The following is a 15,675-nucleotide window of genomic DNA, read 5'->3' as shown; positions in this document are numbered from 1 at the left end:
TTGAATAACTGCTGGAAGTTTTTTTGTTTTTGTTTTTTGAGACAGGGTTTCTCTATGACTTTGGAGGCTGTCCTGGATCTAGCTCTTATAGACCAGACTGGTCTCAAACTCATAGAGATCTGTCTGCATCTGCCTCCCGAGTGCACCAACACTGCCCTGCCACTGCTGGAGATTTTACCATCTCTATTCTACAACAGTATTTCAGATCTATAGTAATATTCACAGCACAGTATAGGCACAAAAATGCAAATCAATAAAACCAAATTGAAGACTCAAACATTCCTGGCCAAAATGCAAACTTACAATTGCCATGGCAATCAACATTGATGGTTCCCCAGCAATGTGGGAATTGATATACCACTAAATCCAGCTACACAATATCAGTCATATATCCAAAGGATTCTTCCTCATACTACAAAGAGACTTGCTCAATCATGCTCATTGTGGCTGTATTCACATTAGCCAGATACTGCACAGAACTTAGGTATTTCTCAATAGAATAGTAGATAAAGAAAATGATGCATATGTACACAATGGAATATTATCATGCGTAAACGAATGAAATCATGACATTCTAAGGAACTTGAAAAAAATATATCCACAATGATGTATCCCTAACTCAGGAATGGCAAATATTGTCAGCATTTTGCTTATGTGTGAATATCATTGGTTAGCTCAATGATAAGCAAGCAACAATTTATAGAACCTCAGAGGATAAGTAAAGAGAAAGTTACTTGTGGTGGACAGATACATTTCCCTGGGAAAGGAAAATAGAATAGATATGGATGAACAAATTATAGAGTGGATCTTGAATAGGAGAAGGGACTAAAGATGGGGGACAAGGGAGGGAACTCAGTGTGAGACAGCTAATATTGAGGGTCATTTGCTGGGTAGTATGAAAATTTGATGTAGTAAAAGCTTCCTAAACTATATACATGTATGAACGTTGTGTAAAACTATCACGAAATGAAAATGGATATGTAGCTCCTACTGGGCATTTCTTCTCTCCAAATGAAGCTTCCAATACCTGTAATGTGTTATACATCAAATTGAGTTGTTAGTTAAGTGTTTGGCAGCAGAATCCACAAAGAAACCAAGCTGTGGCCAAGGCTACCGATTGCTGTCTACAAACTCTTTTAGGCCCTATTGTTGAAGAGAGCACTTACACAACTTATTGGTTATGGAGAAGTCAAGTTAGTTAATAACTATAGCATTTTACCCCCATGAGTTAATGGTCTTGGTGCAGGAGGATGCTCTACATACTAACAACATAGAGAAATAAACACAAGGCTTGCTACAAAACCTTCCATATACAGTGGTGTTGTTTTCAAATTATGCTAGTGCAATAGCAGCAAAAAGCTTGTGGGAGTAATTAGCCAATATCTGATTTGGCTTAAGGACTACTTCATGAAGTGTAATCCATATACAAGTAACTAAGACTAGTTCTAAGACCATGGACCAAGTTACTAACTAACAATATTGTTTTACTAAAGAATTATAACAATAAAATGACTCCTTGTGATATTCTGCTATATTCAGAAAACAGTTTCTGATAAAGCCATCTTCAGAGAAACTTCCTGTTGGAGCAGATGATAGTAAATCCAGTCACATAGCAGGCAAAAGACAGAAGGTGAGAGAGTTTAGAACACTCATCCTGAAACAGGATGCCTTCTTCAGAACCCTTCCCTCAGAAAACAGGGAACTCTATATAAGAAGTGGCTCAAAGAGTGTAAAAGCCACAGGGGTTATATTACAACACAACAAGGCCTTGTAATCATAGCAGAACAGACAAACATAAAAACACAGTCTATTACAGTACACTCAGGTAGTCTATGTGTTTGGAGCAGTGAAGAATTAGAGCTGAAAGTTAAAGTGGTCACATCCTAGTGACATCATAGTCTCAGTACCTAGTTCCAATTGATTACGACTTAATGTACAATTTAGTTTTCTCTAATGGAGCCACATTGGAGAAACAATTTACTCCTATGTATAGGCCATATGTGCAGCAGGAGATTGCCAACATAAACTGAAATCAACCTTTGAAGATTCCTTGTCTTTAGTTTCCTATTTTTTTAAAGTTTTCTTGGGAATGGTTTCTCTGTGTAACTTTGGAGCCTGTGCTGGAACTGGCACTTTCATTGTAGGCTAGTCTAGCCTTGAACTCACAGAGACCTACTTGCCTCTGCCTCCCAAGTGCTGGGATTAAAGGTGTGTGCCACCACCACCTGCCATTCCTTGTTTCACAATGTCTTCTCATGCCATGTTTTTCTTTGATTTTTACTTTTATTCTATTTCAACTTTGCTTCTTGTTTCATATTTTCTTCTTTTTCACCTATAGGATATTATTTATTATGGCTTCCAATTTTGTGTTTATATGTTAACAAGTAGATCTCAGGCTCTATATCTCTTCATTGGATTCATGTCCTTCTGTCTTATTCTGAGGTGATAGTTTTGTTTTATTATATTAATTATATGTATATATAGTATAATATATTATTATTATGCCATAAAGATTGTTTGTTTTCTAATCATAAGCAGAAATGGGGTGAATTCAGATGGGCAGGATTAGTGAAGGAAGATGTAGGGGAAATGGAAACCATGATAGTACATGTTAAATGATATTAAAATATTTTATAGAGAGGAAAAACACAATTCACCATGTTTCCCCTCATCGTCTGTAGATTCAAATGATAGTACTTGTTTTGTCAATTTATTGGATGTAGGTGCACTCATGTGTGAGCATATATATATATATATATATATATATATATTTGCATACATACACACATATGTATATACACACAAATGATTTCTTCTAGGATAAGGATCTGATCTGTTCTCCTCATTGCTGAGTGATATTTGTAACTCATCCTGATAAACTTCCTACTATCATTTCTTGTTAATTTGCACAGAATTGTACCTATATTGCAGTGAGTTTCAGTGCACATTATACTATCAAGTTTTTCTCTTACTGATACTACATTAGATGTTCCCAAATTCCTGACTGATTCTGCCCTGCTGAGTGTTGAAAATGGGTCAGCACTGGGACCAGAAAACTAACAAGTGATGTCTATTTGTGTAGCAGAACTCAGAGAAAAGAATTCCAATGAGGAAAAACACATGAGAGCTTGATATTCCTTGAACAATCTGTCCCACACAGACTTTAGGGATCATGAAAAAGTTTCAACCTCACCAAACACCATTTCCTAAGGGAAATGATCATTTATTTGTGACAATTAGCAAATGGAAAAAAGAAATGTTTCAGCAAATCCCTTGACTCCCAAAGCCAGAGCAATCATTGCAACTACAGGTCAGAGGTTTGTGGTTCTGAAGGGAGATGAAGTCATTGTGCTACGATCCTTTATCTTATGTTCAGCTGCCTCCTGCTTCCATGGTGCTGGCTGTAATGTCAGGAGCTGCATCCTGAATTGATGGTTTGCAGAGGGAATGAATCAAGTGATCATCGTGTGCCTCAGTCTGGAAGGCAGAGCAAACACAGATGGGAAACCTGGTAAGCACTCATGTCTGGAATGTATTCTAGGTAGAAACAGAACAGTGTGAATTCTATCAAAGTAAAAGGAAGTATTTCTGGGATATAAACACAATTACTGAGGCCAATGGCTTTACTGCATTCATACTAATCTCTGATGTATAAAAATAAGGTAACAAAATCCCTGCCCAACTATTCAAGAATCATTCCAGTGATCATGAGTCTGACACAAACGTGATGAAGGATGGCAGTGATTATGTTTTTCCCATTTCCAACTCTTCATATTATACATGAACCATATGATAACATCTCAAGGTGACAAACATAGATGATGGCATAAAAGATTAAAGGGTATGATGAAGATTATCAAAATCGTCTCATCCTGGTGAGGAACTGTGATCTGGATCTGCCTCCGGGTGAGACGCATTTCTAGGCAGCACTCCATCTGTGATGGCTCAGGAGCTGGGTGTGTCCCGACACCAGTGCTGATGACTGATGAGGCTGCTTTAATTTTTGAACTGGAGAACACAGTTCTAAAGGTGACGGTGTAATTGTGAATCTTGGATGACTCTCATCTCCAGGTCCATCTAATCCATTTTCTGTTGTTTCTTCTGGTTTGGTGATACTTGAATGGTATGCCAATCTTGAGTTTCAATTTTTAATATGATAGCTGACATTATCTAAAAACATTCATTGGGCACAGAGGGCACAGAATTGACCATGGGAATGCCCCCACAGTTACAAAAATGCATATTTTATATTCTTGTATTCTATACATGTTTACTTTGAAATTAAATGCAATTAACAAATTGCATGGATTGTTTATTAGCAGTTTGATAAACAGAGATTGTAAAATGTGAGACTGAATTTTAAATTGGTGAAAATTTAATGTTCTTTTCTGCGTGTGCATGTGTGCATGTGTATGTGCATATATGTGTGTGCATATGTGTGTATGCATGTATTTGTGCATATGTATGTGTGTGCAGGAGCAGGTGCACCGTGAGTTCAGGAGAACTACCATTTCAATGTGCTGTTGGACTCTTTAGATAATATAACCCTGCTTCATTTTTAAACATGGTCCCTGAACTTCCTGGATCTATCTCACCTGGATAGACTAGTTTTCCATATATGCTTCTCTGATGCTTAGAATACAAGTATACTAGAATATATTAGTTATATTTTTATTTGATATCTGGAGATAGAACATAGGTCATCTTACCTACTCTTCAAGTAGTTAACAACCTGAGCTCTCTGTCCACTATAGTAATTACTGAAATTCTATGCTCAAAGTTGTTTCTTATATTAGTTTTTATATTTCATAGACAATTATGAATGCTGGAAAAGGCTTACAAATGCAATTGTATTCACTTCATTTCACACACCTTCTTATGTTTTACTATCAGCCATCATCAAAACATGTTAGCTGGAAAAACAAATATTGGGTATCCCTTGCATTCATCAAGTCCAACTTGGATACAGGAAGTTTCTGTAGGAATAAATTGCATTTTATTTGATGTCAACTTAGGCTAGAATAGAAATAAAATTAATAGCAGGATAAGATTTAAAATGTGGCTGATGTATCTATGTTGATTAAATTTTTGGGGACTGTTTGTGGAAGTAAACAGGCCATATTCTCATTTTCATTTTCCCAGTGTCTAAATTGCTCAGAATGACCTTCTCTCTTTAGACAGTCATCTACATTGTTTTCCTCAGGATTTGTCTTGGAAGGAAAAAGAGTTATATTGTCCACATCAAAACTTCATGGAAATCACAGCAAGTGGCAGAGGAAGGGTATTGCTACAGTGATTCATACATTGTCACCTCTTTTTGCAGTTTTCAGTCTAGCTTCAGGATGATTCAATGCAATTAAATTTTGATTAGATACTGCTCTTTGAGAAGAATTGATTTCAGGTGATGTAATAAGTGTGATCAAATTGCGTACATACACCTGTGAAATTTCATGGTTTTGAAGACAAATGGGGATCACTGGAAACTGGCAGGGTGCCTGCAGGAATTGTTAAACAGGCATTCAACACACCTGTCTGAATGACAATGGTTTCCTGTATTATCTTTCTTCTTCCCTTGCTGTTTGTTCTGTACACTGATAAAGCACTCAGGTTCTTTCTTATACATGATTCTTAAATACTGTGCATCCATTTTTTAAAGTTCCTGGGATCTCAGTTTGAAAATTTTTCTGTTAATCTGCATTGTTTCCTATCCTGATTCATCTGCCATAGGAAAACATCATCTTCTGTCAGTATGTCCAGCATATCAGTAAACCAAGGCCTTCAGGTGGACTGAACTGAAGATGTGGCATAGTGTACTATTTTAAATTGTTCTCTGTAGAATTCTGTATACTCTCAAAAAATATATTCTTGGTATGATTTCCTTATCTAAAATAAAAAGTATCATAAAATGCAACAAAGTTTCAGGATAGTTTTCCAATGTGTTTCATGAGGAAGTTGAAATATTCATCAATTTAATATTACTTAGTGGTTTGTCTTGTAGTACTAAGACTTTCGTCTTGCAGAGGACAGGTTTCACATAAATTATATGTAAGCAACCCTCACAACAAAGTCACTTTCTGTAGTTGTGAAAGGTGATTAGACATTTTGTACAAAAGAAAGACAGAACAGACAATGTCCAGGGATCTGGAATTCACAAGTAAATATCTACTTAGTATGTAACATATACATCAAGAAACAGATGCTTGGAGGAATAGACCAATGAAGAAGTTGCAGGAAGTTTCAGGCCAGCCTAGATTATTACAGAGTGAAACCCTATTTGTACTTCTCTTATTTTTGAAATTGAGGTAACACCATAATTCATTGCATCAGTCATGCAATCCTGGTGGGTTCTTGGTAGGATAGGACTCTGGAAACATGAGTTCATATCTGCTAACCTTTAAGTGGCTGGATCACTGCTGACCTGCATTGAAATTTGCCTTAAGGGACATATATCATATGAACTCTTATATTTCTTATACATAAGGTCTTTCTTAATGCAATTTCTATTTATACTGCTACAGAGGACAGCACTGCGAATATCAGAACATGTAGGATATTCCTTTTGGTTTGTTTTGATTCAGGGTCTCACTATGTAATTCTGGCTGTCCTGGAATTAACTATAGAGAGTATCGTGGTCGTGAATGCAGAATGTTTTCCTATCTCTATTTTCTGGGTGGAAGAATGGAATGCATTTGTCACCATGTCTATTTGACAGAGTTAATTATTAAATAATGCATTAGCTGTGCCCTTGATTAGGAGCTATTTCTGGCAGGTATGTTTTAAAATTTGTCTTTGAAGACATTTCCACAGGAGTGAAATTGTGAACAAGTAGAAACATGTCTACTCCAGTTAAACATTTGTGTCATTAGGAATAGTTTGGACAGTGTGTCACATACCTACTTTATCCTTATTCTTACTAAGGGCTGGTGTTTCATGCTAGGTTTGTTTACATTTCTGTTAATTCATTTTGACTTTTGGCAATGGATCTATTTAGAATAATGGACACCCTTCCCTGGTTTTTCCTCATTGTGTGGTTGTCGTACAATTCATGTGAGTTTGCCAAACAAAATACATGTGTTTTTTTTCTGTTTTCCCCACAATTTTTCATAGTGAATAGTGTGTGTCGTGTGTGTGTGTGTGTGTGTGTGTGTGTGTGTGTGTGTGTGTGTGTGTGTTTGTGTCTGTGTGTGCTTGAATGTTGATGTGCAGTATCTCTTAGTTTAACCTTATCTAGCTCATCATTTGATGCCCATTATAAGATTGTTATATGATATCTTATATACATTTTCTCATATAAGAATATAGAGATGTTCAATTCATTGAGGAAAATATGCCTTTTAGTTTAAAATTTAAATGCAAATAGCATGGAGCTCTTTTACATTGAAGCTGCAAATTGTTGTCTCCTTTCCAGAAATTTATTGTATAAAGAACAGTTCATTCTGGAATGTGTATGCGAACATTCTTTCCAATTGCATTCAACTGGCGATTGCTTCCTCATTGAAATATGGTGCTATTTTTAAATGCTGACGTCTTTAAGAAATGTGGAGATGTACTAGAAATTCACTCCATAAATATGGACAATTATAAATTCAACAATTTCCCTGAGAGTTATTACTGATTGCAAAGTATTTGCTTTGAGACAGTCTTGTTAATTACACACACTGCGTTTGCAAACTGAACTCAAGTTATTGTTCTCCACATGCATAAAAGGATAGAAATTTTCAATGTATAATTTGGCTCAGAGACATAATTGTTATTATGTTATATACTGGTAAAAAAAGTGCTTATTGGAAGAATGGACTCCAGAAACTTGACTATAGGAATAGTGATCTCACTTCAGAGTACATTAGGAATTCTGGGAAATTTATCTTTTCTTTGTCACTATCTACTCATTTACTACACTGAACACACATTAAAGACTGTAGACTTAATTCTTATACATGTGTTCACAGCAAATTCCTTAATCATTCTCTCTAGAGGAGTACCCCAGTTAATGAGAGCTTTTAAGTGGAAAAGGTTCTTCAATGATGTTGAATGCAAACTCATTTTCTACGTTCACAGACTTGGCAGGAGCCTGTCCATCACATCCATCTTTCTCTTGAGTGTCTTCCAGGTCATCACCATCAGCCCTCATGTCTCCTATTGTAAAGACCTTAAAACCAAATTAACAAAATATGTTCACCTTTCCATTTCCTTCCTCTGGATCCTGTACATGATAGTAAATATGGTTTTTCCCATGTACACATCTATGAAGAGTAACGGCGAAAATAAGACAAAAATGAGAGATTTTGAAATTTGTGACTCTCTCAGTCGAAACAAAATAGTAGATTCACTGTTCACAGCATTTTGGGTATTTCCTGAAGTCTTATTTTCTACACTCATTGTATGTTCCAGCGTCTCCATGATTGTCATACTCTATGGACACAAGAAGAGGGTTCAGTACATCCTCAGCACTCATTCGTCCACCAGAATTTCCCCTGAATCCAGAGCCACACAGAACATCCTGGCCTTGGTTTGCACCTTTCTAGCTTTCTATTCCATCTCCTCCTTTTTACAAGGCTACATCGCTCTTTCACGTAATTCCAATTCGTGGCTAAGGAATATCACAACCATGGTTTCTACTTGTTTTCCTACTTTATGTCCCTTTGTGGTGAGACATGATTCCATTATTTCCAGATTTTACTTTTTCTGTTTGAGAAATATCAAAAGGAATTAATCATATTAATTTTGTAAATTGTAATATTTTATTGTTTTATATATATATATATATATATATAAAATTTTATACACTCATGTCTGTAAATATATCAGTGTAGTAAATTATCATTTTATCATCTTACTTATTGATAATTTTACATATAAAATATGAATTTAATAATGATATACATTATTTTATCTGTAAGATCATTTCACAGAATAACAGTGGTATACTCTCCATTATAGTAAAAAGCCAGGGTAGCCACAGGTTCTTAGCCACATTACCTATTATAGCTATGGACACTCAATTAACTGTTATATACTATTATAATTTGGCTGGTTACTTATGCCATATATGTGAGACTATCTTGACAGGCCAATCTTTTCTACAGCTGTGTTTATTGTTTGCTGGGTGATATTGATTACTGTTTTCCTCCAGTAGAGAGTATAGCCCCTTGTAGCAGTAGGAAAGCTAACATAGTTGGGATGTAAGTTCAAAGGAAATATATGCTGGTTTCCATAGTTTATGTCTTAAGTACCATGCAGTCATAAATTTGAACTCACAGTTACTCTATGGCAGCATACACAGACACGTTCAAGTCAGAAAATATCCCAGTAGTACAGGCAGGGAGTATGCAGACATTAAGTCCAATCTCTCCATGAAGTACAATTGGCATTTGATAACGGTTAGGAGAAGGGGAGTGCCAATTTCCTAAAAGTGCTTCTGTCCTGTAGGTTGAGGGCATTCAGGGATTCGTCCTACACTCAGTAATACTAGGCTAACAGAAAAATGTATATGACAGCTTTACAAATAAAATAACTTGTAGTTTGGTTAATAGGATAGGGATGAATCTGAGAATTTTGGTGGAGAGACGATGAATGTGATCAAAATACTTTGTATGAAAATCTCAAGGGGTTGAAAAGAATAATAAAATTTGTGATAGAGTTGTCTTTCCAAGGTACTCTCTAGGGGTTGGGATACTTATAGCAGCAAAGTGGAGATGATTGCAACATGGTGTTCTGCCATGTATAATCACATCTCATGTGCAGAAATATTAAGTAGTGCTCATTAAGGGTTACATATTGGATTCTTTTTTCTTTTCTGAACCTAATTGTTACATTTAATTTTTGAGTATTTACACCATGGGCCCTCACACTTTTTCCAATTCTTTCCAAGCCTGCTATACAACCTTATAGCCTCCTCCCCCCAAATAAAGGAATTGGGGATCTTCGATACTTGTGCATAACACGTATCATTTATGCCAAAATTCTTAAAGACAAATAGGAGCATACTCCCACTGAAGCCTAGTGATTTCTTCTCATGTGAATATTATGACTGAGTCAAAGATGTGATATTAGTTTAATTGGGAGCCATGCACGTGCTTGATTATTATTAGTGGAATTACAAATGGTATAATACAGGTAATCTTTCTTATGTTCGCATAAATCAACTCTGAACAATGCTCTTTTTTAAATACGGAAGATTGCCGGCCGGCGGTGGCGCTCACCTTTAATCCCAGCACTTGGGAGGCAGAGGCAGGTGGATCTCTGTGAGTCTGAGACCAGCCTGGTCTACAAGAGCTAGTTCCAGTTTAGCCTCCAAAGCCACAGAGAAACCCCGTCTCGAAAAACCAAAAAAATATGGAGTATGCGAGTCTGGGGAATTCATGTAGGTCAGTGTGAGAAAGCAGGTGTGAGTGGGTGCAACAGAAGGATTCATGGCTGCAAAGGGTTTGAGTCCATCGGAAAGTTCGGCCTGACTTTAGCAGTTGCAGGAGGCACGGTGAACTCTGCCTTATATAATGTGGATGCTGGGCACAGAGCTGTCATCTTTGACAGATTTCGTGGAGTACAGGACATTGTGGTAGGGGAAGGGACTCACTTTCTCATCCCTTGGGTACAGACACCTACTATCTTTGACTGCGGCTCACGACCACAGAATGTACCAGTCATCACTGATGAGCGGGTGCTGCCATCCATCACCACAGAGATCCTCAAGTCACTGGTGGCTCTCTTTGGTGCTGGAGAATTGATCACCCAGCAAAGAGTTTTTCTCCAGGCAGGTGAGCGATGACCTCACAGAGAGAGCAGCGACGTTTGGGCTCATCCTGGATGACGTGTCCCTGACACGTCTGACCTTCGGAAGGAGTTCACAGAACCAGTGGAAGCCAAACAGATGGCTCAGCAGGAAGCGGAGAGGGCCAGATTTGTGGTGGAAAAGGCTGAGCAGCAGCAGAAGGCAGCCCTAATCTCTGCAAAGGGTGACTCCAAGGCAGCCGAGCTGATTGCCAACTCCCTGGCCACCGCAGGTGATGGCCTGATTGAGCTGAGCAAGCTGGAAGCCGCCGAGGACATTGCTTACCAGTTCTCGCGCTTTCGAAACATCACCTACCAGCCAGCAGGGCAGTCGGTTCTCCTGCAGCTTCCCCAGTGAGTCCTCCCCTGCTTGTACCTTGTCAGGCTAACCAGGCTGTGGCCTCGATCCTTCTGAATACTTTCCTTCTGCCCCGCCCCAGAAATCACTGTGAAATTTCATGATTGGCTTAACATGAAGGAAATAAAAGCCACATCACTTCAGATCTCAAATTATCAAATGAAGCTTTTGTTGTTCCACTTTTGTTTTTTTTAACTCACTTTCAAATCCAGAATTTCCAAGTGCTTACGCAGCCTGGCTTTGAGCCTTTTGGAGCCTGGCCTTCCACCCTCGGCACTGACAATTGGCAGAAGAAAGGCAGGGCACTGTGTATGTTGTATGGTAGCACAGCTGGCACCTAAGTAGACCTATAGCCTCCATCCTGTCATATGTGGAAGATTTGAGGACAGTGGCAAACACAGTTGAACTAAACAGGCAGGCCCTCAATTTTCCAGCCATTTGAACCTACACAGACGCAGCTGGGGAGGGCCAGAGAAAGTGGTCCATCTTAACTCTAAGGCCCGTTCCCGTTAACTGTGACCAGCGGAAGCAGGTGTGTGTGAACAGGGCATGGACTGAAGAATCTGCCCATCAAGGTAGGTGGGCCTAATTATGCTGCCCCCACCAGAGTCCTCAAACAGGGATGGACTTGGAATAGTACGAGAGGTCTGGACTGAGATGTGAGTCCATTGAAGACTTCCTTTCCACTCCCCACATTGGTCCTCTAAAATACCCAATGGGATTCCAGCTTGAAGGATTGCATCCTGCCGGGGCTCAGCACACCTGCCAAGGACACGTGTATCTGCCTTCCCGCTCGCTCTAAAAGATTGCCCTTTCTTCCCAAGGGCTGTGGGCCGGTGCTGCGAAGGAAGCGATCAAGGGAAGAAAACACAATGTAAGCTGCTGTCAATTAATGACACCCAGACCTTCCAAAAAAAAAGAAAAACCAAAAAATATGGAATATTACTATTCTAATATTTGCTGAGCTCACTCATCTCACCTTGTCACTTATTTTTAATAAAGCCTTAATTGTTTCTTCCTACTCGTGTTGGTCTTCTTGGCTGTGACATGCACAGTGGTTTTCCTGTATAGTACACAAGAATGTGTGTGGATCTTTCAAATGTAGTACTAGGTACAAAAGTGACATTTATGAGAAAATGTGACACAGCTAAGACACATAAAAAATAGAGATCTAAAATGCAAGTCTGTAATATAAGACCTGGAAGATCTCTTTTTATCTGACAAAAGGTAAGAGACAGAGGTTGTCCCCAGCAGACAGGTCTAAGAATTGAACTCTTCTGTCTGATATATTCCTTCACAATGTTTCCAGAACTTTATTTTATCATGCCATCAGATTGGTTCCATGAACTCAATCACCAAGTTTGTTGTGTGTTTGTTTTGTGTTTGTATGTGGGTAAATGCTTAGATGACATCTGTTTTGCCAAAGACCCTCACCACCATAAACTACAGTAGCACCATATTTAACAAGCTGAAGCAATTATTTAGTGTAGAAAGTAGGACCACAGGCCTTACCATTTCATTCCCTGAAATCTAAGCTGTATTGTTGTCTTGTTTGTGCTTTAACAAATAAAACTGAAGAACAGAGTGTGGAGCTAGCCACAGTTTTCTCATAGAGTCCAGGTAATGTTGGCACACACATTTAATTCCAGCATTCGGGAGGCAGAGGCAGGCAGATCTCTGTAAGTTTGAGGCCACCCAGTGCTACATGAGAATGATCCACTCTAAGAGAGAAACAGAGTCACCTGGCTCACACCTTTAAACCAGTACTTGGGAATCACATGACTCTAATCACAGCTCTAGGGAGGTGGAGAAAGCAGTGATGGGCCTAGGAGGAGAGAGGAATATAAGGTGGTAGGAGACAGGAGCTCAGGGCATTCAGTCTGAGATTTTGTAGGGACAGGATCGCTCCTGTGTTCTGAGAATTCAGTATAGGTAAGATCCAGTGGCGGGCTTCTCTGCCTCTCTGATTGTTCAGCATTAATCCCTGCATGTGAATCTGAGTTATTATTATTAACACCAATTATACTTCACATTACATAAGTAATTGTTATATTGTCTTAGATATTTTGGCAAAGAAATAATTTCATCACACCTAAATTCTGCTTAATTATGTAAATTATCAGATATTAGTCAGAAAAACAAATATATTCTTTGACAAAAATCACAAAAATTGTTATCATGATTACTGTTAAATGTTTTTATTCATTCATAAAACTCTTGAGCTAGCCTCCAGAGTTCACATTACTCTCATCAGGAAAGTTTTCTTAGCTTAAAATATAACATCTCATTATGAGCTTCTGGTAGCATTCAGTTGTTTTAATTTACAAGTATCCACACTCTTCCACATTGTCCTCCTCCAAAAGTCAAACAGAATCTTCACAGCACCACTCTATGATACATGAGTAACTTATTTTTGCTGTGATGAGATACCATGACTTGAAACCGCAAACAGAAGGGAGAGTTTATTTGTATTTTAGAGTCCACATTGACTGTTTATCATGGTGGAGATTCAAAGGAACACAAGTCTGTCATGACAGAAGAGGAGTGAACCTATGGTAAGTGAGGTGATCAAATATTATAATCAACATAAAGCAGAGTGCGCGCAGTAAGTGTCAAAGACTTTAATGTCAAATCCCTTTCCAATAAACATTTTCTCCACCAAGCCTCAGCATTCCACTCCTTCCTAAAATATTGGGCACCAAGTATTCCAAATACTAATGATATTAGGAGTAATTTTCATACTAATCACAATATCTTCCACCTAATAAAACTTGACCATGAGGAGAAGAGTTTTTTATTTTGTATGTTATTGAATTTAATTATCATATCTAAGCAAGTTCTAGGAACTGAAGAATTACAAGTAGACCAGAAGTAATGTTGTCTTTTATGATCTGTAAATCTCTGTCTCTATTGTCCTAAGTCCCTCAAAGAAGGATCCTTTCTCAACAGATAGTAAATATCATACCTATAGTTTTTCAGTTTCTTCACTGACTGCCAAAATTGGTAGCTCTGCTTTTCCTCAGCAAATATATGCTGGGAGATTCCAGAATCCACTCAGTGCTTTTATGTTGAGAAGATAGCCCGAACTTACAGAATACTTAATGAAAACTATGGATTTGATTTGTGAATAATAGTACAAATAAATTCTATGACACATAACACTGTTTTGAGGAGTTGTGTCAATGATGGGTGTTATTTGTAAATTATCCTACTGTATTTGCAAATCATTATTTGGTGTTAGCTTGTAAGCAGTTTAGAAAGATTGTGATGATTTCTAGTGAAGATTGTGACATAGAGTATTCCTTTTGTAGACAGTTCAGTAGGTATTCTTGAGTTACTGGCTAAGTCTGTTCTGGTGAGTGCTGTAAAATAAGGCAAAACAGAGATCTGATAATTAATTATCCATTTCTTTTTGTATATGAGAACTCAGAGAAAGCTTGAGTCAAGGAAACATCAAAACCTCTTTGCAAATTCTCACACATGAAACTTTGACATTGCTTACAACCCCTGTTACTATTGTCTTTTACCTGTCATGAGAATGCAAAAACCTTCTCTTTGAGGACACATAGAAGAAACTTTTAATCAGCTATGGTGATTTTCTCAGAGAGAGAGCTGTCATAGGCATTGTTGTTGAAATGAAAACTGCAGTTCAGAAGGGAGGTGAGGTCACAGAGCCTCAGACATTTATCTCAGAGCTGTGCTTGCATACCTGTCACCCAGGACTGGATTTCAGGATGTCAGCAGCTGCACAGGAGAAGGAAATTCAGTCTAAATGATTCATATGAGCTTTTGGTGAGCCCTATAAGAAGCAGAGCCAGTGATGAAGGTGGATATCCTAAGTGTTCATGTCTGCAAAAATATTTCTGAGGCAGAACCAGATGAAGTGAAATTTCATTCAAGCGGAGGGAAGACTTTCTGTGCTGTAAGAAGCAACTAAGGAAACATTCCTCCCCATTAAAAAACTCCTTCATCTCTCCTGTATAACCCAACAAATTGTCAGGTGATTAATAAATATCATAAGTGATAATGAAATCTGAATTTGAAGGTGTTAAAGCATTATAGATAGCTATTTTCACTGAATTTGTCATTTACCAACCATTCACATGAATCAAAGACTAACATATTTCATTATGACAATCATAGATTCTGGTATAAGAGATTCATGTGAATAACATAGATTTTATTGGTACAATAGTAATCATTTAACCCTGGAAAACTACTGAGTGTGTACCTGCTTGTGGTGTAAAACTTGTTTCTAGGCAGCACTACATATAGGTCTTTGGCATGAGCTGTGTTTTCCCCGAGTCTGTGGTCATGAGTGCCTGCTGCTTTCTCTCTTGAACTTTGGAACAGAAAGTTGTGTGCAAACTGATATTGTAATTATGATTCTTGCACACCCCTCATCAAGGACAAATGGATGTTCTTATTTCTTTTGGTTTAGTAACAGTCTTATGAGACTACAATATCAGGATGTGTTTTCCAATTTTCATTGCAGGATATTGAGGCAATGGAGAAAATTGAACCTGATAGAAAAGGATGCCACCACA

General features: G+C 37.9%; 1 protein-coding gene and 1 pseudogene across 1 annotated transcript; both read left to right on the top strand.

Moving 5' to 3' along the window:
• Nucleotides 1-7,731: 7,731 nt before the first annotated feature.
• On the top strand, nt 7,732-8,713 carry LOC100752886 (vomeronasal type-1 receptor 4). The gene has a single exon (XM_027398698.2). The coding sequence runs from the start codon at nt 7,793-7,795 to the stop codon at nt 8,711-8,713; it is 921 nt and encodes a 306-aa protein (XP_027254499.1). The 5' UTR covers nt 7,732-7,792.
• A 1,629-nt stretch (nt 8,714-10,342) lies between these two features.
• On the top strand, nt 10,343-11,128 carry LOC100753185 (annotated as a pseudogene).
• Nucleotides 11,129-15,675: the final 4,547 nt, after the last annotated feature.

This window comes from Cricetulus griseus, chromosome 9 (genome assembly GCF_003668045.3).
Source record: "Cricetulus griseus strain 17A/GY chromosome 9, alternate assembly CriGri-PICRH-1.0, whole genome shotgun sequence".
In the NCBI taxonomy this organism is placed as follows: Eukaryota; Metazoa; Chordata; class Mammalia; order Rodentia; family Cricetidae; genus Cricetulus; species Cricetulus griseus.
This window is presented reverse-complemented; position numbering and strand designations above follow the sequence as displayed.

Bases quoted from the DNA above. Each gene is read 5' to 3' on its own strand.
- LOC100752886 (XM_027398698.2), top strand. From the start codon at position 7,793: ATGGACTCCAGAAACTTGACTATAGGAATAGTGATCTCACTTCAGAGT.